The sequence below is a fragment of the Equus quagga genome, chromosome 11 (assembly GCF_021613505.1).
Source record: "Equus quagga isolate Etosha38 chromosome 11, UCLA_HA_Equagga_1.0, whole genome shotgun sequence".
Taxonomy (NCBI): domain Eukaryota; kingdom Metazoa; phylum Chordata; class Mammalia; order Perissodactyla; family Equidae; genus Equus; species Equus quagga.
Window position 1 is genome coordinate 84543085 of NC_060277.1, and position 23544 is coordinate 84566628.

The window sequence follows — 23544 nt, forward strand, 5'->3', positions numbered from 1 at the left end:
ATACACTTGGACACGTCAAGAAAAATAGTGGAGTGTACACGTGGTACCGCAACATGGTGTTTCATGTCACTCCGTGTTGGCACTGATGGTCTCAGCTGCATGTGTTTCCTCCGTTTTGTGGATGTACCTTGTGTTATTTATTGGTTACTGTGTATTGAGAGTCAAGCAGGTGCTTTCCCCTTTCTCGCTCTCACAAACCGCTCTGTACTTACAGCTTTGCGCACGTGGGCTGCCATTTCACCGGACTGCAGCCTGTTTGGGGAATGGGAGCTGAGCTTGGCAGTGGGGAGGCCATGCAGCCCAGAACCAGCTTCCACACCAGTCTCTGCTATTCTCTAGTTACTCTGCACCTCCAGGGCAGCTGGACTAAGCTGAGCTGGGAGCTTGTTTGTGGGGGAGGGCCACCCACTTGGCCTTAGCTAGTGGGCAGCCCAGGCCAGGAATGCCCACCCCTCTGGGAATTCCAGGAGCCTGCCTCCTCGGAAATAAGGAACTCAGAGCTGGGCAGAGAGGTGAGCAGCGGGCTAGAGTGTGTATATGTGTGTGTCTCTGGGATCTAGTAGTTTGGGGCCGGGTTTCTTTTTGGGGCTATGAGGAGGTGCTTGTGAGGCCATCAATCCCTTCACCCACTTGGAAAGACCCAGCTTAGGCTTGGCAAAAGGCCACCTTTCAAGCCAAGGAGCAGGCTGGCTTTTGCCAGCACCCTTTTCTGCAGAGCCCCAGGCAGCTGGTGGGAGAGTACACAGAGGCCTGGAAAACCCATAAACTGCATAATCAGCCCCTGCCTCTTGGCCGCTTGACTCTGTTTATTGCTTCCTGTCCCCAAAGCCCTTCACAAACAGAGCGGCCTCCAGGGGGTGAGTTGGACCTGGTGGGTGGCCTGCCCCTGCCAGACGCCCCACAACACTCCCTGAGAAGCCAGCTTCCTTCAGCGGGCCTCTCTACCTCGTGTTGCCATCCCCAACGGAGCCAAGGAGTGTGGGGACCGGGGGGTTGTCTGAGAGTGTGAGGGGACCCCCCAAAGGAGGGCGATCCCCCAGAGAGCATTTACTTTGTAATTGACAGAAGACAAGGGTCTCATTTCTACCAATTTCCTCAAAGGCCTGGAGCTGAAGCTCTAATGAGGCGCAGGAGGGGAGCAGGGTAAAACTTTAGCCTCTGACCGAGCCCTGCAAGGAGAGCAGGGGCCCTTTCTCTGGGATCGAGGGACAGTCCTGGTTCCAAGGGCTCATGGGGCTTGCTCAAAGCCTGTTTTATTCTTGTTGTTTGTATTACATTTTCTGAAACAGATTTTTCCTTGTCCACTGACTTCTTTCCTTCCCTCCCTCTCACCTCCCCAACCGTCATTCCCTCCCCCAGAAGTGACTAATTCACTTCACAGCCTTTCCCACCACCGCTGGTAGCTGAGATGTGCCGCTTTCAGTGGGGAGCCGCAGCCCTGAAGGCTGCCCTAGACGCGGTGTTTCAGGACGTGGTGGGGAGCCTGTGAGGCTTGCATCTGGGAGACACGGGGTCGGGGGGCACGTGACACCTGCATGGTTAGAGGAGGGATGCTGTCTTTTGGGAAGAAGGGGGTGCAGGAAGGCAGTCTTCCCAGGGCTGAGGCCGCCGCTCCCAGGCAGATGTGCGGGCTCCCAGCATGGTGGTGGTCAGAGGCCTGAGTTCCCACCCTCCCTCTGCCGCCTTTCTGCTTCCTTCCTTTGCTTGGCTTCCCTGACTTGAAAGTCAATTGACCACAAAGCCCCACTCACCCGCTGTTGGAAGTGCTCTCTGATTTAAAAAGCAGTGGGGATGGGTTGGCCTGAACACTCCCTCTGTGTGGACCTGCCGTGTGTGAGGACTGGTGGGTCAGCCTGAGCTTTTCCGCAGGGGGCCCGTCTAAGTAGACTTCCACGTGGGACCTGTGTGTGCCTGAGCCTGTGCTTTCGTTGTGCAGTTCTGAGCCTGCCCCACCCTCCCAGCTCCTTCCTGAAAGTGAAATGCTACAGTCCTTGCTCAAGAACAAAAGCCCCAAGTTCAGCCCTGCATGTTAATGATTTTCAAGTGTGGCCACTTCCTCCTGCCTGTCCTGACTCACTCTGGCTGCTGCCTGATGTGGTTAGGATGGAAACACAACTGAAGAGACCCCAGACGGGGACAGGGAGGCCCTGCTGGGGGTGGGAGCGGGAGCCTGGCACAGTCCCCTCCGGGCCTGGGACTGCTGTGGCAGAAGAGGCATGTGGCAGGACTAGCCTGCTCAGCTCTGAGCTGGGGTGCCCCCGCTTGTTTTCCAACCCCTGCTCCCCAACCTCCTCTGTGCAGCCACTTCTCTCCTGCTCCAGGATGCCTGGAGGTGGGACCATTGCTAGGCTGATCCCATCTTCCCAACCCTCCTGGAGCCTCAGTTTCCCTCTTTGCCCCATGCAGAGGTCAAAGGCTCAGCATTATAAGTAGGGTGACAGTGCAGTAAGTGGTTGAGAGTGTGGGCTTTGGGGCAGAATCCTGACTCAGCCACTTCCTGTCTGTGGGACCTCGGGCAAGTTATTTAATTCCTCTGTGCCTCAGTTTCCTCCTCTGCAAAATAGCACTTCCTACCTCGGAGGATTGTTGCAAAGATTCCATGGAGGTAACGTGCCCAGCATAGTGCCAGGGCGAGTCCCCTGCAGGGTGGTAGCTGTAGGGTCCCTGCCTGGCCTAGAGCCTGGCTAAATGGAAAGGGCGTGTGCACCCCGTCCCCCAGCGCTGGAAACTGTTAAGTGCATGCACGTGTAGAGCATGACTGTTTGGGGCAGTCAGCATGCTCAGAGTGAGAGAATGATCTATTTCGGGATTTTTAAATGACTGGGCTCAGCAGAGCCTGGCTACAATTCACGGATATTCCCACTGTGGAAGCTGGGTTTTCCTTCTTGCCCTTCCTGTTCGTCCTTCCTCTTTGGCTATTTCACATACACACAGGTTCACCATACACCAAAGGTAGCAGGAATCAGAATTCACCTGCGAGCTGTGGTCTGATAACCCCCACAGCTCCTCTGTTAAGGATTCCTAGACCTTGAAGGGCGAGTCAGTCATATGATTGCTGCCAGCAAGCAATGCTTGAGCACTAGCTGAATACATGGTGTTTTAATGGTGATCAGCAAAGAGCCAAAGCACTGAGGAATGTCTAGCTGCTTTTGGAAGTTTCCAGCAACTGCTGGGTGCTCCCTGTGCCATTGCCTCACACGCATTAAGTCTGGATAACCTTGCTACCCATTTGTAGACCAGGACCATTCTGGCGGCACCCTCTATTTGACCCACCCATCATGCCCCTTCTGTGACAAGAGGGAGTGGAGGGTCCACACCTCCAGGCTGGCTGCCTCCCCGGGAGAGACAGAGTGGATGCGGGTTTGGGCTTGTGGGGTGATTTGGCAATGCTTTTGTTTAATGACTGTTAACTAAGCCCAGGTGTGCAGAACCAGTGTTTACAGAGTTCTGGTTGGCTCAGGTTGGAATGAAGAAGATAGACGTTTGGGGGAGTGGGGAGGTGGCATGAATAATCCGAGAGCCATTTGTTTAGGGCCTGGAGCCAGAGATAAGGTATTTTTGCAGATCTCCCTAAGTCACCCAGACAGGAACTCTTTTGAATGTGTGCCTACAGTGTACATTGGCTGCTACCGGGACCAGGTTCATGCACTTGTGGACCATCTGGGGACTCAGGGCAGCCACAGAGGATGTCAGGGGTGAAAGGGTCTTAAAGAGCATCTAGTCCTTCCTGCCCATTTTTCAGATGGGAACTGAAGGTCCAGGAGGCAAAATGACTTGCCTAAAGTCACTTGGCTGATGGAGCTAAAAGCAGAATCCAGGGCTGCAAACTGCATCCTCCTGCCTGGTAGTGGTCCTCACACTTTATTGGGCATCAGAATGACCTGGGGAGCTTGCTAACATGCAGATTCCCAGGGCACACGCTTAGAGATTCTGACTTAAAAGTGGAGTGGAGAATATGTGTTATTAGCGACACTGCTGGGGGTTCTGATGAAGGTGTGTCCAGCACCCTAGGAGAGACACTGCTATAACACACAGAGCATTTCCTTCTTAGACTGATGGAAAAGCACATGGGGCACTTCCTAGAGCCACGTGAGCTGGTCATGGGCAGTGGGGGAAACAGGCAGGGGTGCAAAGAGCTCCTGAGATGAGAGCACGAGGGGTTAACCCCAGGTTTAAACCACATTCCAGAGTGACTCTGGCATGTCAGGAGTCTTGACAGGCACACTGGTCTCTGCTGTGTAAGGCCATGCAATTTGGATGTGGCATAACCCTGGACAACCTGTAGGTCACACGTGACTCAGGGTCCCTATCTGTAAAATGGCTCTGATAATGGTAGAAGGAAATAATCTGCAGTACTAGATTATCTTGAGGATGAACTGACACAATGCACGAGACACACCTTGCCAGCCCTCAGTAAATGGCAGGCTCTCTGGCTGTGCATAATTGCTAGGGGAACAAGGGGCAGGGGCACAGGGTGGGGGGCAGGCTTCTGCTTAATGTCTTTATAGAATGGACTTCTGCTGAGGATTTCATTTGAGGAGAGGAGTTCCGGTTCTGTAGTTAAAGAAAAGGTACAGGTCCTTCCGGACCTGGGCCTGAGATGCAGCCACCTCCTTCTGCAGAGGCGTCCTCGTGGTTTGTACTGCGTATGGGAGTGCCTTTTTCTAGCCTTGACCCATCCCACCCATGTCCTTGCATCCCTGGCAGGTTCCAGGGATGGGAAAGGTCAGACTGAATAGGGACTGTTTCTCTCCATTTTCTGGAGGTGGAAACTGTGGTGCCTGGAGGCTAAGAGGCTAGTTATGGGACCCTAGGAGCTTCTGCCCCATTCTTCTGACTGTCACATTGGAGGGTCAGGGCTACCAGCCCCAGCTGGCCTGAGGCCCCTGCCTGAACTCCCTTCCAGGAGCTGGTCCTGCTGGCAACCAGCAAGCCGGTATCTTGGCCAGCATGTGCCACTTTCCCGTTCTGACCAGTTTTGCTGCAAGTCAGGTTGGCCCAACCTCATCCTCGCTGCACCAGACACTGTAGAAACCATTCTGGGCACAGATGGGTAGAGAGAGAGGGATCCGGGCCTCATCTGGCCCTGCCGTCGGCTGAGTGAGGGAGTGGCTTGCAGCTGGGCTGTGGAAAGGGTGAGGGTGCTATGGGTGCACATTAGTGTGTGTAAGAGAGTGTGGCTGTAATTTTAAAAACACGGCTTCAGAGTTGGGTGAAGAGAGGAGTAGACTGAGTGCCTGGCCTGGATGGGAGGGTTCAGGAAAAATCTGAAGAAGGTGTCTGTGTCCTATGGCTGTGAGGGCCTGAGAGGAGCATGTGGCGCTGTGTGAGTGAACGGGTTTGAGTGAGCTGGTGCGTGTGGCACACGCAGGCACATGAGCTGTGTGTTGGCACGTACTGGTGTGTATGCCTGCTGAGGAAGAGAGTCCTGGCCCAGGAGTCACAGCTCTGGGTTGAAATCCCAGCTCTGCGACCACTGAGCTCTGTGACCTTTGGCAACACGCACCATCTGGAAGTGAGAACATGAGGTTTCTTCCTGCCTTCCCAGCCGTGGCGTCTCCAGAGGGTGTGTGGGTACGTGGCGGTGAAGCAGTGTGGATGAGGGAGGGCCTCAGGTGGGGAGAGGACGCCTGGCAGCTGGCCTCTGGGAGCCCCAGGCTGTGGAAGGGGAGCTTTGCTGCTACACAGACTGAGAAGGGGCAAGGGGAGGCGAGGAGGAGTGAGCAGCCTGTGGTTGAGGGGAGTAGCTGGCCTGGTAAGTGGCTCTGAACAATCCAGTCTGCTGTCTGGGCTGGGCCCTTCTCCAGGGGTGGAATTTCTGATGTGTCCCGCTGCCCGAGGCGAGGCGGGCGGGGCATGGCCCTCCCAGCTGCAGCTGCCGCCTGCTCTTTTGAAGCTCAGCCACGGGCCAACCCCCTCCCCAAGCCGTACTCCCCAGCCGGGCCTGCATTCCTCAGCTGCCTGAGGCGGCACTTCTGAGACTGCCACTCTGCTGTGCTCCTGCCGCCTGGGGTCTCTCAAGTCCCTCCCAATAGGGCAGGCCCCTGTCCAGCTGTCCAGCCACCTCCTACTGCCTCCCCCTGCCTGCCACCACCACCCCCCCCCAAGCAGGAGTGGGAGGCCCGGGCAACCCAGGGCAGTCCAGTCACTTCTTCTCCCCGGGAAGCTTAGCTAGGGGCAGGGTATGGGCAGGAAAGGGCTGTGGCCCAGCTCTGCACTCCACTCAGGGGTCCCAGAGCCCCCCCAGCCTGAGGTCCTGAGAGGAGGCCTTTGTGCTGCACACTCTCCCCCTCCAGGGCTGAATACAAGATCATAACCCCAGGCCCCTCCTGGGTCAGGCTCTAGACTCAAACCCTGAGAACTATGTGGCCTTCAGGCCTGAATGGCCCATGACAGTCTTGCTAACAGCTGCCTCCCACTGAGAGCATCTGCGTGTGGGGCCTGTGTGTGCCCATCACATGAATCTCCCTCAGGAATTCATCCGAGGAGGAGTAGGTATCCCGTTCTACAGATGATGAAACTGGCTCAGAGAAGTCCGCTCACCCAGGAGGCAGCAGGATCGGGATGTGAGCTGAGGCCGGCCCGGAGCTAAAGCCCCAGTCTTAACCGCTCTGCCCTATGGCCTGGTGCCCCAGACTCAGGACCGGTAAAATCCAACTTGCCATATATCTTCCAGAAGGAGCTTCCTGGCCAGCCCTGACCCTGCTCTGCCCCTGTGGGGCCCCCACCCAGTGGTCTGACCTCCGAAACAGCTGTGGCATGGATCATGACCTTGCCCACTGGGCCTTCATTCTCCTCTGCAACTCCACCAGGAGGTTGGCGGGACCCTGACCAGGAGGGCTCCAGGAAGCCCCGTGGGAGGAGCAGTGCCTGGGTTCCCACTGAGGCAAGACTGGAGAAGATCTGTCGAAACAGTGGCAGCAGGAAGGACTGAGTCGGGATTCTAAGGATGGTAAAGGTTTTAAAGCCCCAGAGGCTCTGGTTTGCTTTTTTCTTAAGATTTTTTTTTCTATCATCATTCAGTTTTTGTTTGTTTGTTTGTTTTCTAAAGATTGGCACCTGAGCTCATATCTTTCCAATCTTCGTTTTTTTCTTCTTCTCACCAAAGCTCCCCAGTACATAGTTGTATATTCTAGTTGTGAGTGCCTCTACTTGTGGCATGTGGGACACTGCCTCAGTGTGGCCTGATGAGCGGTGCCATGTCCACACCCAGGATTCGAACCAGTGAAACCCTGGGCCGCCGAAGCGGAGTACGCGAACTTAACCACTCGGCCATGGGGCTGGCCCCTGTTTTTTTTAAATAAAGAGACAATATAAGTGGAGGTTAAGAAATGCATGGACTTCAGAGCTAGAATTTGTTTGGATTCAAATTCTGGCTCTGTGACTACTGTGAGACCCTACCTACCTACGTAAGTTATTTAAACTCTCTGAGCCTTAGTTTCCTTATCTGTAAACTGGGTGGAATAATTGCTTTCCTGTGGGGCTTTGATGAGATAAGCATGCCAAGTACTTAGAAAGTCCTGGCACATAGTGAGTACTCAGAGATATTTGCTATCATTGTCATTAAAATCTCATTCATGTCCTTTGTAGATAATATATGTATGCAAAAACACCATAAAAAATCACTGCCTATGCTGTCACTTTGATATCCTTTATAGGTTATTTGCTTATTTTATTTTTAAATTAATAAACATGAGTAAAAATTTAAAAGGTATACAAGGATTTACAGGGAAAAATTTCCCTGATCTGTCTCTTACGACCCAATTCTCTCCAGAGGAAACCTACATTATGGGTCTCTTGTGAACCCTACAGAGCGCTCCCCCCTCCCCCTGCAGACATACAGACGCTCTCATACCATCATGCTCTACAGTGTAGTGACTGCTCACTGTTTTGTGCCTTGCATTGTTCCCCGTAGCAATATAGAGGCATAGAGATGCTTCATCTTTGTTTACTGTTATATGGTGTTTCATTATATATATTATATGAATTCCATAGGAGTGGAACTCATGGATCAGTGGGTGGGGGCAAAGTGTGTGTTAGTGTGGGAAAAGGGAGCAGGGGTTGGGACTTCTGTTCCCAGGACCCTCCTCTGCTCACCCTGAGCGCCTCTCCCTAATCTCGGTTCCTTGGCCTGGACTCCCTGGGCATGCTCAGGTACAAAGTGTGTGGCAGCCTCAACTGACCGCCTGTGCCAGGGCCCAGATACATCTCCTGTTGTTGTCCAGACCATGCAGGCCACACCTGTGGAGGGGCCTTCGGCCTCACTGCCTGAAGGAGAGGCCCAGGGAAAGGCAGCTGGCCCTTCTTTCCTAAGGAGCCGGACCTGAGTCGGCATGAGCTCATGCCTGGAGCCAGCCCAGCTTCACTGGCCCTGCACCTGGGCTGCCAGTGGTCGCCTTCTCCCAATCTGGGCCATTGCACTTGGTCCCAGGTACACACAGGTTCCTGCCAGTTGAGAGGGGCCTCCCAGGGCTGCAGCCCTTGGGTGGGGCAGGACAAGCAGCAATTGCTCAGTCCAGCGAGGTTTGGTCTCCTCCCAGGTGCCTGGGTTGACTGTCTTGACTGAGCTGGTAGCGTTTGTTGATGGAGAGAGGGACTGTTGTGGAAATATTCCCAACCAGCTCAGGTAGAGATGGAAAACAGTTGGTGCTCAGGCAGCCTGACAACCTTGGTGGGTGGGGAAAAGGGTTTTATAAGGACACTACCACGGCTCTGGTTCTGTTTGTCCTTCTGAAAGAGGCTTTGCCTGCAGACTCCGCCCTCACTCCCTTTACAGGAGCACCAGGCACCCCAGCCTCTCCATGGGCAACTCTGCCCCTTTAGAGCTCAATTCAACTGACAGTTACTGAGTTCTTGCTGTGTGGCCAGCTCTGTGCTCAGCTCCAGGGCATACCGAGCAGTGGTCCATCCTGATGTGTGAGTGAGTGCTGACTCTGGAATCGGACCTCCTGGGCTCACATTTTAGCTTGGCCTCTTAGCTGTGTGACCTTAAACAAATTACTCAGTTCTTCTGTGCCTCATTTTTCTATCTGTAAAGTGGAACTAGCAGTGGTAATAGGCACCTCCTAGGGCTGTAGAGAGGATGGAAGGCACTTGGAACAGTGGTTGGCACGTAAAGAAGCAGGCAGTGAGTGTTATTATTATCCCTAATACTGTATTTCCATTATCCTACCAACATGAGCCAAACAAGTGACATGTTGCTCATGCCTGAGGAGCTTCATCCTGGATCTTTTCAACTGGAAGGCAGAGTTGGCTTCTTGATGGTACCCTTTACGGCCACCAAGCCTGGTCTTTGGGCCTCAGGAGCAGAGATGAACGACGATGTCCTTAGGACTGAGGCTCGGGGCCAATCCTTCCACAGGGGAAGGACCTTATTAAGTTCCTTTGAAATCTCTTACCCTGGTCCTGCCCTACAACCCTCCTTGGTGACAGACCTGATCATAGAATTTGAGGCAAGAGAGAGAAAAATTAGGCAAGAAAATATCTTCTTTCTCTTTTTTTCTTCTGAAGATTTTTGGAGGGGAGGGGAAATGCCTTACATTGGACTAAATGATGGGGGATGGCCCAGAGAGGTGAGTGGCCAGCCCAAGATCACACAGCAGGGCATGGCAGAGTGGAGTCTGCCTCTCCCTCTCTCCTCCTCCTCCTCCTCTCAGATCCAGCCTGGCCTCCTTTCCCCAGTAGCTGTGCCCGAGGGTCCTTTGCCCTTGCTGGCCAACGCAGGGTGGTCACAGGTGTGGCTGCCCCGACGCCCCGGGCATCCTGGGAATGAGGCTGGCTTTGTTGCGGCCCCAGCAGCTGCGGCCCTTGGAGTTTCCATTAAGCCGTTTCCGTGCCTTCGGCAGGAGCAGGAGGCTCGGCATTTAAAGGTCACCCGGCTTTTGAAGCTGCAGCGACATTAATAGCTTGGGAAGGAAACAAGCCTGTGCAGGGGCAGGAGGACAAGGCGCCTCTGTCAGGGCTCCCCCGCCTCCTCCCACTGGGTGCTCACACACGCACACATGCACTTGCACACTTGTACACACTCACACAGACCCTGAGAACCTCTTTCTGTCTCTTGTCCCCCTTCTCTTCTCCCCCTTTTGGGGTCCCTCCAGCGCAGAAGCCAAGAAGCTTGGGCAGACTTCCCTGCGCCCCGCCTGCCCCCATCGCGTCTGAGGCGAATATCGGACAAGGATGCAGCTGCCGGGGCCCAGCAGCTTCTCCATCAACACTGCCATTACCCACTGGAGGTTTCCCCTGGACTTAACCATGGTTACACAAGCATCCCAGGGGTCATCTGACCTCCTCTGGCGCCGCTGGCTTTTGCAGCCTGGGCTCCTGATGAGACAGAGCCCGGCCAAGCCTCCTCCTCCAGGAAGTGAGAGGGCTAGTGAGCAGGTGGCGTCTTGCCTGCCAGTGCTAATCTCTTGGTGGTGGCTTGCCCAGAGCACCCTGTTGAAAAGGGTTCTGAGGTTGTGTGGGTTCATAGAACAATAATACCTGGATGGATTAGTGATGTCTGCCAAGGACACGGAATAGAAAGTGCTGGCAAGTGTGCCTTGTATTTCCCACCTTGGGAGTCAATTATTTTGAAACTCTGCAAGCCTTGGATTCTCAGACCTCTGGGACGGTTAGGTAGTTCCTCTCCCTTTTAGTCAGTCTGAGAGTGGAGGTGGGGTACATTCTTGGGTTCTGGGAGAGAATCTGCTGGTTGCTCTTTTTCTGGGAGCAGCCATGGCTTGAGCCCTGGGACACCACCTAGTGGCCTGGCATGGTGGTGCCACTGGGCTGGGCCCAGATCTTAGGCAAGAAGGGACAGCAAGTCCCTCTGCAGGCTGGGATCACAGCAGTCACAGATGGATCACGAGACCGGTCCGTCGCTGGTCCCTCTGGAATTTTCAGAGGAGGGAGCCAGGGGTGTGCCGGGACAGAGCTGGCCTGGGCAGTCTCACTGTCTTTCAGAAGAGTGACCCTGGGGAGGGGGCAGGAAAGTGCTGGCAGTTGGGACCTCTAGCCTCCTGGCCCCACACTTTCTCCTGAGGCCTCCTGTTCTAACCCCACCTTTCAGAGTTGGGTCCTTGTCCTCCTGGGGGCAGTGGAAGGTCAAGTCAGATCTCAGAGGGGGTCGACCTCCTGCCCTCTGGAGCTGACGCTGGCTTAGAAAGAGAACCAGCCTGCCATCAACCTTGTGTGCCAGGGAGGGGGCCCTGAGGCCAGGCGGCAGAAGATTCATGGGACCCTAACCACGTCATTGACCGCCTTGGCCTTGGTCGCTTCGTCTGTGAAGCGGGATAGTAATGCATGGCCCTGTATAATGACAGCTTGCTGTGAGGACTGAGAACACAGAGGAGAAACTAAACGGCCCCCTCCACCCCTCCACTTGCTGTGAACCCGAGGAGGAAGGGAGGGGAAGACAGCCCGCAGTTACTGTGTTCCTTCTCTCTTTACTTACCCACGTTACAAATGTCCACAGACAGTGCCGGGCACTGCTTTAGACCCTGGGGCACTACAGTGACTAAAGCAAAGACCTTGTCTGCATGGAGCTTACATTCTAGTGCGGAAGACGGTCAATGACAATGAAGTATATAATCTCTCAGGTGGTCTGTTTGATGAGGAAAACAAAGCAGGGTAAAGGGTCAGGGAATGCTGGCAGATGGGGTGCGTGGTATTGCCTCTCTGATATGTTGATGCTTGAGTAGGGACCAGAAGGAAGGGACGGAAGGAGCCCTGAGGATATTTGGGACAAGAACATGGCAGACAGTGGAAAGAATAGCTTCAGAAGCCCCTGGATGGGAGCGTGTGTGGCTTGTGGGTGGACTAGCGAGGAACCAGGATGGCTGGAGAGAGTGAGGTGGGGAGAGAGTGAGGGTCTGTGTGTGTGTGTGGTTTGACGGCAAAGTCAGAGAGGTGGCACGGGCAGGACCATGTGGAGCCTAGTGGGCCACAGTAAAGCTCTGGGTTGTGTTTTGAGGACATAGAATGCGATGTGGGGTTTGGAGCAGAGGAACGACATGATCCCTGTGATGAGTAGTCTCACGGGAGAGACAATGAGGGAGGCAGGGAGACAGGCAAGGGTGGCAGCAGTGGAGGTGGTGAGGAGTGGCCAGATTCTGGAATCATTTTGAAGATGGAGAAGACTGGATTTGCTGCGATGGGATGTGGGGTGTAAGAGAACGCAGGCACTCAGGACGACTCCTGTCTTTGGCCAGAGCCACTTGGAGTCGCCATTAACAGAAGTGGAGAAGGTGAGAAGGAGCAGGTCGGGGCTGGATGGAACCGTGAAGCTGGATGACCTGTTACGATGGAGGAGCTGCTTTCGGCTGTCCCAGTGGAGGCAGCAGGTCAGATGTGTGGAGGTGAAGGGCGTGTTCCCAGGAGACCTCAGGGCAAGAGAAACTTGGGAGCCAGTATCCAGTGTATAGACGGTATTTAAAGCCATGGGACTGGATAAGATCTCTCTGGGTGTGAGTGCAGCCCAAGAAAAGAGCCAAGGCCTGTGCCCGAGGCCACGCCAACTGGTCTCATTGGGTGCTTACTATGCTCCAGGTGCCTGAATAAGTTCTAGCACAACACCCCTTCCAGGTCCGTATTATCCCTGTTTGGACAAACGAGGAAGCTGAGGTTCAGAGAAGTGAGGGAACTTCTCCAAGTCACACAGCCTCACTTGGCCCAGTCAGAATGGGAACTCGGGCCTCTGGCTCCTGGGCTCTCACATCCCCCATGTGGGGCCCACCTGGCCCTGCAGGAGACTGGTGGGGATGACCTTGAGCAAGGTCAGGAGAACGACGCAGCATGCCTACCTCCTGGGCCAGGCCGGGAGTGACTCAGGCCTTGGCTGTCTGCTCAGCCTGGAGTGAAGGTTGGCCATTTGCCGCCCTGCCAGGCCTGGATTCCTTTCTGGGGAGGTGGAAGGTCTGGTTCCCTGGGACCTGGGGGAGGACAGGTGTGGGGTTCTGCTTCCCAATCCCCAGCTTGCTCACAGCTGTGAGTTCAGGAGAACCTTTGAGTCGGCCTCCAAAGATGCCTAATGGGCTCAGCGGGTTTAATTTGCCTCCTTTTTCAGAAGACTGTCAGGGGTTATTTCCCTCTGTTTCCCTGCCCGCGCCCAGCAGCTGGGGTTCAGAGAGGTGGAGTGGTTTCCTCAAGGTCACAGAGAGGGCTCTAGGGCAGAGCCAACAGACACCCTTCCTCCCCTCCCTCCCCCAGTGCTGTCTGGGTCACATTTCCTCTGCTGGCGAGTCAGCCAGGCTGTGCCCAGTCTCCTGAGCCTGGGGCACACGTGGCTGCATTTCTGAGGCTCCTTGGCTCCTAGTCCTGTAAGCCTGACTTGGCATTTTTGGCTCTTAGGAAGTGGGTTTCCTAATTCTGGCCTCTCTACATATTGGCTGTGTGACTTTGCAGAAGTTACCTAACTTCTCTGAACTGGTTTCCACAGCTATAAAATGGAGACAATAACATCTATCTCCGGAGTTGTAATAAAGATTAAATGTGAAAGCGCCTGGCACAAGCTCATAAACCTAAGTTGCCTGCCTTAATTCTTTCATGTGTTTTAACTTGCTTTTCATTTGAGCTGTGCTGGTTGCAAAAGGCAGGGTGGTGCGGATGACTCTGACCCCAAGGACAGTCTTTCTCTCTGCTCCCAGCCACACTAGTCACACTTCAGCCCTGGCCGCAGACTCTGCACCTGAGTTCAGCGAAGGGGAAGGGGACGGTCCTGTGAGAAGTGGGGGCCCCCACAGCCCCACCTGGTGCTAATTATAGGCAGCCTGGCTTTCGGGAGTCTGTGAGTCCTTGCAGATCAAGTGAAAATGGTATTTCTGTACATTGAGTCCTGTTTGCCTGCGTTTCTCATCACTGTTTCTCCTCACCCACAGAACTGCCCTTTGATGGAAAAGTCTAGACTTTGCCACCCCTGGCTCTGTGACCTTGGGCAACTCCCTCCTGGTCTTGGGTCTCATTTCTTCATCTGTAACGTGGAACAGGGTGTGCGGCCGCCTTCAAGTTGTCAGCTGTTTATATGTTGCAGCACACACACAAAATGCTAGTTCTCAAGGCTTTGCACCTGGGTAGGAAGAGGCTGCTTGAGCTGCGATGTCTGGTCCAGCTGCCCAGGTCAGCAGAGGGCTGAAGGAATTCCAGGAGTTGACATCCAGATGCTGGGGGAGCATCTCCTGGAGCCCCCACCCCATCCACCCCGGGTAGCAGCCTGGCTAGTATACCAACTGCTCCTGGCTCTTGCCAGCCTTCTGGGGCAGGGGCAACAACAGTCGAGCTGCTAACCATGTTCCAGGCACGGTGCTGATGATTATCTTGTTTAATTCTCATCGAAGCCCCATACGATAGGTGAGGGCATTGGGCACAGTGGGGAGAGGAGACTTGTATGAGGTCCCCCAGCTGGGCCTGGCGGAGCAGGAATTGCAGCCTGAGTCTGAAACAGGGCATTTACTATAAATGGCAGGAGTGAGGGAATGCCTCTCTGGGGCTTCCCAACAGTCAGAGAGGCTCAGAGCCCGAGGGACCCCTAAAGAGGGCTGTTAATGGGGGAAATGACGGCCTCATCATCTTCCTTCTTCCTCTGCCAAGGGTGGATGGGGTCCTGGCTTCCTTCTCCAAGGGACTGCCCTTGGCAAAGTGAGAGCTGGGTCCCTCAATCTCTCTTCCTAAATTACTTGAGGGGCAGGGAGTAGGCGGCTTGACTCCAGAGGCCTTAGCACAAGGCACTGACCCCTGTGTCTGACGACACCAGGACAGCAGATGGCAGCCCGGGGCACTGGCTGCTGGGGACTTCTGGCCCTGAGGTCCTCGTTAGAGGCCTCAGGGCAGGTCTCCTGAACACAGCACAAAGGCAGCTGCCGGGGTGGAACCGCGCCTCGGAGGGGTTGGGACAGAGTCGAGCAGCATCCTCGACCTTCCAGCATGTTGAGAGCGGTGGGAGGCGTGGAGGTGGGGAGCTGGGTGTCTAAAGCCAGCTGAGGGAGGCTGTGTCATACTTGGCCACCTTCCCGTGTTCATTCTCATAACAAAATTCTTGGACTGATCATTTGAGGTCACCCCTCTCTGTCTCCTTGGGAAATGGCTTTGGCCTCTCTGGGCTGTGACTTCCTCATCTGGGAAGAGATGGGGTGGAGGAGGTTAGACAATAAATCATACTTCACCCAGTCAACAGAATGCTACTCAGGCATTAACAACGATGAAGTACATCTATATGTTCTGACCCGGGAAGATGGCTACAATAAATTATTAAGTGGAAGAAACAAGTTGCATAGTAGAATTTATGGTTTGATCACATTTCAGTAAAATAAATTCCGACATATGGCAGTATATGCACAGAAAAAGCATCCAGATCTCCCTACACCAGAGTGTTAGCAGATTTTCTCTAGGGTTGGGAGGAGATTATTGTCCTGTAACATCAGTGTCCGGAGGCTGCCTGGGGCCCACGTGCTTCTCGTGTCCTATTCTTGAAGAGGGGCTGCCTCCCTCGGACTAGGCAGACAGCCACCCAGCAAGGCCCAGAACAGGAGCCCTGGACACTTTCCACGTCCCCCTAAGGAGATGGAGGTTTGAAGGAGATAAGAACTCAGCATGGTGGCTCTGGGGCACTGGGGGACAGTAAAATGAGGTCCCATTTTACCTCTGAGGGGGCTGACCTAGAGGGACAGAGGGAATCAGTGGTAACGATGGGTTCTCTGGCCCCGGGGTGAGAGCTGGCACATCCACCGCACCTTCCGCACCCTGCTGGTCTGGTCTTCCTTACGTCATCTGTTATTTGACTGCTGAGATCACGGCAAGGAAGACCATCCCGTTGATTTGCTCACACCAACTTTGCTTTATCGGCTGTTAAGATTAAGACCCCAAGTCCCAGAAAAGGGAAAACAGGTTTGCACCCGTTTCATCAAACTTAAGAACGTCCTTTGATGGAACAGTCCCTTAAAATAAAGCTGCTACTTTTCTACAATTAGCAAAATTACTGTAATCTTGGAATAAGCATGAGAAAGTCAGAACTTGCTGTTTTTGGACACATTCAACTCTCAGTTGATGCACTAACAGCAGTGCGACCTTGGTGGTCACTTCCATGTCCTGTTCTGTGTGGGCTGCAGGTTCCCTGCCGCTGATTTCCTGGAGCTCTGCACACATGGGACGCCATGATGGTGGCACCATGATGTTGGGACTGTGATGTGGGGAGATGAGGAAAGCAGGGGCTGGATGTGGCTGGAGACCAGAGGGGCAGTACATGGCCTATAGAGAGCCCCTTCTGCCCCAACCAGGTCCTCAGGGGTCCTTGGCAGTGTGTGTATTGGTTGAGACCAGTGGCTCGCGGGCCACAGTCCTGGGTTCAAATCCCAACTCCTCCACTTCCTCAGCGTCTAAGCCTCAGTTTTCCCATCTGCATAATGGGGATACTAGCACCTGCTTCATGGCCGTGTCAGGTGTTAGCCCACACAGAACACTTAGATGGTGCCTGGCCCAGAGTAAGCCCTTGCTGGCTGGTAGCTCTCCTGTGTTAGGAGAGAACTCTGGCTGCAGCTGGAGAGAGAGCAGAAAGCAGCAGTTCCCCCGGGGCAGGGGTCGCCCTAATCCCCCTGAGCTCAAGTTGATTGCATTGTGCCCCTGACTCTGTTTCCCCTGGTTTCAGGTGGGACCGTCCGTCCGTGGAGCCGGCCCCAGGATGCCCCGGGGGTGTGGATGACCAGCCGTGAAGCCCCACCCGGCCCAGGCCCGGATGCCGCCGCCCAGCGAAGACCACTCGCTGAGGGCCGCCAGTGGCCCCGCGCCCTAGTCTCCTGACCCAGGGACCTCGCGCGTGCGGTTCCCGCCTGGCCGCCCCGGGGGAGGCGCGGGAGTGAGCTTCCCGACCCGCCCCGCCGAGCGAGGGCGACGGCGCAGGGAGCGGCCCCGGGGGAAGGGGCTCGGGCCGCCTGGAAACATTCTCCCGCAGCGGCTCGGCAGGATGACCAGCCTGTTCCGCCGGAGCAGCAGCGGCGGCGGCGGCGGCGGCGGGGGCGGCGGGGCGCGCGGGGCCGAGGGCAGCGCCGCGGCCGCCGCGCAGGAGCTCAACAACAGCCGGCCCGCGCGCCAGGTGCGCCGCCTCGAGTTCAACCAGGCCATGGACGACTTCAAGACCATGTTCCCCAATATGGATTACGACATCATCGAGTGCGTGCTGCGCGCCAACAGCGGCGCGGTGGACGCCACCATCGACCAGCTGCTGCAGATGAACCTGGAGGCCGGGGGCGGCAGCGTCTACGAGGACAGCTCCGACTCGGAGGACAGCATCCCCGCGGAGGTAGGGGCGCGGCCCGGGAATTCACCAGGAGCTCCAACAACTGTTAGGACCTCTTAGGGGCCTTAGGTTATACTCCTGTCTGGGTTCTAACTAGCAAGCAGCCTTATTTCTCCCAGAGAAACTGTACCCGAAGTCAGTAAGTGGACTTATTTTATGGGCAGAAATCATGCAGTCATTCAACAAACACTGAGCACCAACTCAGTGGTGTGCCAGGCACAGTACTAGACTCTAGGTCAGGGGTCATCTGAATCAAGGAGCTTGTTAAAAATGTAGACACCTGGGCCCCACCCCAACACTGAATCCCAGTTCCAGGCTGGAGCCCTCTAGTCTGTATTTTTCAAGAAAGGCTCCTCTCAAACCTCTGGGTATCCACTTTGGCCAAGACAGAAACACAGTCTCTGCCCTCACAGAGCTCACGGTCCAGTGGGGACTAGAGGCAAGAGTCAGGCAATCCCAGTCCTGAGTGGTGAGTGCTATGATGGGAGAAATGGAAGCAGCAGAGAGGAAAAGATGCCTAAGCTGAGACCCAAAGGAAGAGTGAAGAATGAGGGGAAGGGTGTGCAGGCATAGGGAACAGCTTGTGAAAAGGCTCAGAGGTGAAATAGAGCATGAGTAGTTAGGGAACTGGCAGCAGGAGCCTCTGTTAGATTCCTAGAGTCAGCAGGGACCGGGAGGTTGACAAGGCTGCTCGGAAACAGTGGGGCTGTATCCCCAGGGCATGAGGAGCCACGGAGGAGAGCGATGGATCAGACTAGCTAGCTAAAGTCCTCTGATCATGGGGTGATGGAGGCGGTAGTGAGCGCCACCCAAGAGGTTCTCTCCTCTCTCTGGGGAGGTGGCTGGGGGAGAAGTCACCACCCCACTGCATCCAGGCCCACCTGCTGGCCGTGGCCAGTCCTCCCTGGCCCCATCTCAGACTTCAGCACACGTTTGGACCCCTAGTCTCCACGGGACCTGTGGTGCTGGGCACAGAAGGGACACAGAATCTTTCAGTGCGAGGGTTCCTGCCTGCAGGGGCGTCTGGGACATGCAGCCACGGGCAAGATGGAAGGAGCCAGCAGAAGGGGTTTAACTCTGCTCTTCACTGAGTCACATCCTGCGCCAGGCACCCTCCTACAAGCTTTAGGTGTATCGTCTCTTTCTAATCCTCATGAACTTTGTGAGGTGGCATCATTATTACCTTCATTTACAGTGAGAAAACCTAGACCCAATGTGGCCTCAGAGTCCTTCTCAACACAGCCCTGCAGGCAGCCGCTCTCTATCAATCAGAGTCATCCTGCAGGTCAGAGCCCACTTGCTCCTCCTCTCTTAGTGGGTGCTGTCTGAGATTTCTCTCTCCAGGTAGAGGAGCAGCTCTGTGGGCCATGACATCTGGCTCATCCCTATTTCACTTGCAGCACCCAGGACAGTACTGGCACGTAGCAGGCACTCAGGGAGTGTTTGTTAAATGAATAAGTATTGCTGCTGTCTTTGCACAGCTTTTAGTCCCTTTTCCTGGAAGACCACTCCTGTGATCTGCCTGGATTAGCCAGTGGAGGGAGTTTTGGAAAAACCAGATCCTCTATGTGAAAAGAATGTGTGAGTGTGAGTGTGTGTTTGCAGATACATACTTTAAATGTGAGCTGGAAGGAAAGTTCTCTGTGAACTCTGACCCTTTCTACAGTCTCATTTGTTCTGACAGTCTGGCAGGTAAGATATTTCCTCCTTTGTCCCTGGCACCCACAGCCTGTGAATCTCCACAAGGCTGCACCATCCGCTAGATGGGCCCGCACTGTGTGTGCTTCTCTTTCCCTAAGAATTTTGCTCTCCCGATTGAGCCCCTTCTCAGCACCCCTCCTCGGCTGTTCCCCAACCCCCACCTTTGGAGGTCCACCTGGGCCCATCGGCAGGCAGTTCCTGAGCCAGCGGAAAGTGCTTTGGAAAATTTATGAGCAGCAGCTGGAATGACAATAACTGCTGACTGGAAAAAGCCCCCTCTCTGGGGGCTGATGGATGGTGGGCTGGCCTAAGGGGTATCCTTGCCACGGAGAAATATCTCCTGTCAGATAAATGGCCCAGACCCTGGCCCCGAGAGCACCTGGCAGGCATCCATCACCCACACTGAGTTAAGTCAGGAGGCTGCAGAGCCGACAACTTCAGCACCTTTGGAGCCAGAAGAACCACCTCATTGTGGCTGGTGGAATTGGGGAGAGAGAGGCTGGAGGAGGCCAGAGCATGGCTGAGGGTACTCTGCCCAGAGAAGTGGGATCAGCCTTTCCCAAGCGTGCCTGGCCCGCCGCCTGGCCCCTTGGCGTTTCCCTGTTCTGCTCCAGGAGCCTCTGATGAACGTCTGGTTCGTGCAGCCCCAGGAGGCCATGCTGAGGAGCTGAGAGGGGAGGGGGCTTTCTGGTGCCGCCTCGGAGAATGATCTCCCTGAGTCTGGGGGGCCCACTGCTACAGGCCACAGACGCAGGGAATGCTGAGAAGCTTCCTTCTGGAAACAATTCCTACCGAGCTCTCCCCTCCAACTCACTCAGACCAACCTCAGTGGGGACAGGCCAGGCCAGCCGCTGAGGGAGCAGAGGCTCAGCCTGGACCGCTGTCCCCCGGTGCTGTCCCGGGCTCGCCAAAGAACAGGAGTGGAGCTTATCGCGATGTTTTTTTTTTCTTGTGGAAATTTGGGGTAAACAGAGCAGTGGCCAGCAAAGCAGCTACATTCTTCTTTTTCTGCAAAGCATCTGTTTAAATACTTTCCGCCTCAAAGGAAAGAACGTTAGTGCATTCCAGGGCGGGAGGCCTCCTTAGGTCAGGCTGGCTGTGTGTACACAGAATGTGGCAGTATGTGTGTGTGTATATGTGTGTGCACTCATGCGCATGCTCACTCCTGCGAGTGTCCCTTGCAGGTGTCCCTGTGCATCCCCAGGTGCCTGGGCATGGCTGGGCTCAGGCCAGGCATGTGCCAGTGCAGCCCAGGCTTGCAGAGGCAGAAGCAGGAGTGGGTTAGCAGTGACTTCTGCAAACTCATTTGGGGTTAAAGCATCATGGGGCTTGGGGATTTTGGGGCTGACTGACCGCCTCTGAGCCCTTCCCATGTTCTTTGGTCTTGGAGGAGATGGAAACAGAGCTGGGGAGGAGAGGAGAGGGGAGCAGGAGGCTAAGCTGTAGGCTGGTTGAAGTGCGTGTGACCTGGGATCTCCTGGTCAATGGCCGCCTTCTGCCCCAGACTCCTCTGTGGTCCTCTGGGGAAGGGTCCAGGTCAGTCTGTGTAGCAGGAACCCAAGCCTTTGCCCAGCCTTGGCCTCTTCCTGCCCCTCTTTCTAGCATCTGGATGAAGAAAGGAGTGTAGGAGGGAGAGCAGGCATCCTGGGCATGCCCCTGGCCTCTCCCCTGGCCACTGTCCGCCCTGAGGATCCCGTCTGGGTGTGCAGGCATCGTGCCGCAGGGAGGGACCCTTGATGCAAGACCATGTCCAAGTAGAAGACTCAGTTCTGAAAACAGTGTGTGGCTTTTGCCATGCCACTTAGTCAGCCTAGGCCTCAGGTTCTTCATCTGTGAAATGGGGCTGACGATCCACATCCTCCCTGCTAAGTCATTTGAGGTTAAGGTGAGATAATTGACATGGACGTGCTTTGAGAGAGGGCATGAACGACGTTAAAGTTATTTAGCAAAAATAACCCATGTCCAGAAGAGTCCACGCATCATAAGTGCAGCTCAGTGAAGTTTCAGCAGCACCTAGGTCAAGAAGCAGCATCTACAGAGCCTGGAGACCCTTGTGCCCCCTGCAGCCTTCCCCACCCCACAGAGGTCACATGGCTCTGCTTCTATCACTGTGCTTTGTCTGGCCTGTTTCGGAACCTCCTTTGGATGGGTAATGCTGCTCCGAACATTCTTCTGGGGACGTGCGCTTTCATGTCTGTTGCGTGTGTTGGAATCGTAGCGGCACAGGTAGCCGTGCGTTTGGCTTTAGTTTATAAAGCCGAAAGCGTTGCGCAAAGTGGTGGTTGTATCAGTTTACACGCTCCCCAGCAACGCAGAGTTCCCGCGCTGCACCTCCTCGGCCATGCTTGATTTCGTCTGAATGTTACTGACATTCAAGGAAGGATTGTTAATATTTCTTTCTTTATTGCCTCTGATCTAGATCCTGGAAAGGACTTTGGAACCTGATAGCTCCGATGAAGAGCCGCCCCCTGTGTACTCCCCACCGGCCTACCACATGCACATGTTCGACAGGCCTTACCCTCTGGCCCCCCCCACCCCGCCTCCCCGGTGAGAGTCCACCTCCTTTCAGAACGCAGGGCGGTGGAGAAGGGGACCGGGGTTGGGGTTGAATACAAACACAGTGGGAAACTTGCCTGGACCCCTCAGTATATTATTACACCAAAAAAAGACTTCCATTGCAGCAAGAGACATTTTAGCTAGATAACAAGGAGAACTTTCAAAATGTAAGGATCGCAAGAATAAAGCTTCACTAAATTCCCACTCTAGGTGCTGAACACCTTACAGGACACTGAGTTCAATACAGTAAGGCTCGGCCTCTGCTTTCCGGGAGCTTAGAGTTAAGGGACATGCAGAGTGGGAATGACAAACTCATGGAATGTGTACTGACACTTCCCCTCTCGAGCCCAGGCAAACAGTACTGATTGTTCACTGTACTCTTTCCTGCTGACTCGAGACGGAACCTCAGAATCCTCCTCAACACAGCACTCCCAACAGTCATCAGTAATTGATGGAATGGTATCTATTTGCCATCCCTGGTCTAGAGATGCCGGGAGGATTTTTAAGCAATGGGAGCAAGTCTCTTCTTCTGGGATAGTTGGACAGCTAGAGGCAGGCAAATAGACTGCTAGGTCCCCAGAGACTTCTTCCATGTCAGGGACTCTGTAATTTGGAATTTTAAAGTGAAGCTGGTTGCCAGCCAGTTCCCATCGGTCTCTGAGGTGCTGGCTTCCTGTGCCCCCTGTTTGTGGTGGGGCTGCAGGAGCCCGGGTGCCTCTTTGTCCTTGAGCCACTGTTCCTTCGAATGACTCTGGCCGGGGGTGGTAATGATGGGTCAGGGGGCTTGTTCCAGTGGATCCTTCCTTCTGGGGATCTTGGGAGCCCCAGACAGGGGCAGTGGAGGATGCTGTTGTCATCCAGGCGTAGGTCAGAAGAACAGCTACGATTTACAAAGCGCCTTCGAATGCCAGAAACGTTCGAGGTCCTGGATCTACACCAGCACATTCCAGTCATCTAACAACTTGCAAGGGAGGCACTGTGGTCATCCCCACTTTCCAGTGGAGGAATCCGAGCCTCCGAGAGGTCTCGTAACTTCCCCAAGACCTCAGAGCTGGGATTTAACCGAGGTCATTCTGACTCCAAAGCCACTGCTCTTCACTGCTGTGTCCTTCACATGCCTAAGGAGACAAGTCTCTGTGCTTGCAGCTCCGGGAGCTGAAGGAGGCACCGAAAGTTATGGGGGGAGCGGGGGAGGGGCAGTGTTTCAAGGCAGGGACAGGAGCAGAGCTGGGGGGGGGGGGTCCTTCCTTTATCACAGGTGGCACCAGGAGGCTGTCATGGTAATAGTGGGAGGCAGGGAGTAAGTGGGTGGGTCTGGATGAGGCCTTGGCAGGACTTGCGACCGGAATGGGTCACAGAGCCCAGGGCTAAATGGTTTTCCTTTGACTTATGTTTTTAATATCCTAAGATATTTTTACAAAAACCTCAGTTTCTGTTAGGCAGAATAGTTCTGCCTATTTTTCAGGAGGGAAAACTGAGGCTGTAAGAGACAGAATCCCAGTGTAAACCTGGCCTGGCTATGCTGGCCACATCCTCGCTCCCCTCTGGCTGGGTGTTCAGCTGCTGTGGCTGGGGTGGGGCCTTGGGCAGGGGGAGTGCACCCAGTGATGGGAGCTCCAGTTGGGGGCAAGGTGACCTCAGCACTAGACCTAGCCTCAGGAGGCCTCGTTCACAGCCTGTGACTCTGGACAAGTTATTGCCCTTGCCTGAGGTTCAGGGGCCTGACTCAGAAATGAAGGCTTTGCTGGGCTGGGGGTGGATGTAGGAAGAAAACTTGAGTTGTGAGTCAGACAGAAGCAGAGTACTCTCCCCATCCCCTTCCTTCAGCTGCCTAACTTCTGATTCTTTAGGTACCTTTGCTGTGTGGCCGTTGGCTCACTACTAAACCTCTCTGAGCTTCATTTGCCTCATCTGTGAAATGGGAATACTAATCCCTGACTCAGCACTGTTGGGAGGATTGAATGAGATGTTGTGTGTGGAGCACTTAGTGCAGTCCAGGTATGGCCCAGACCTGCCATCAATGG

The 23544-nt window shown here is 54.7% G+C and overlaps 1 protein-coding gene across 4 annotated transcripts in view; it reads left to right on the forward strand.

Moving 5' to 3' along the window:
- CUEDC1 (CUE domain containing 1) overlaps positions 1 to 23544 on the forward strand; it is a 75779-nt gene that overhangs the window by 39374 nt on the left and 12861 nt on the right. For 3 of the 4 annotated variants that reach the window (XM_046676992.1, XM_046676995.1, XM_046676993.1), the window contains exons 2-3: positions 16616 to 17266; positions 21384 to 21511. In XM_046676992.1, the coding sequence (XP_046532948.1) occupies positions 16931 to 17266; positions 21384 to 21511 (464 nt within the window). In that variant the 5' untranslated portion in view covers positions 16616 to 16930. Of the gene's footprint in view, positions 1 to 12303; positions 12324 to 16615; positions 17267 to 21383; positions 21512 to 23544 lie in introns of those variants that run through there. The other variant, XM_046676994.1, reaches the window with a different exon arrangement.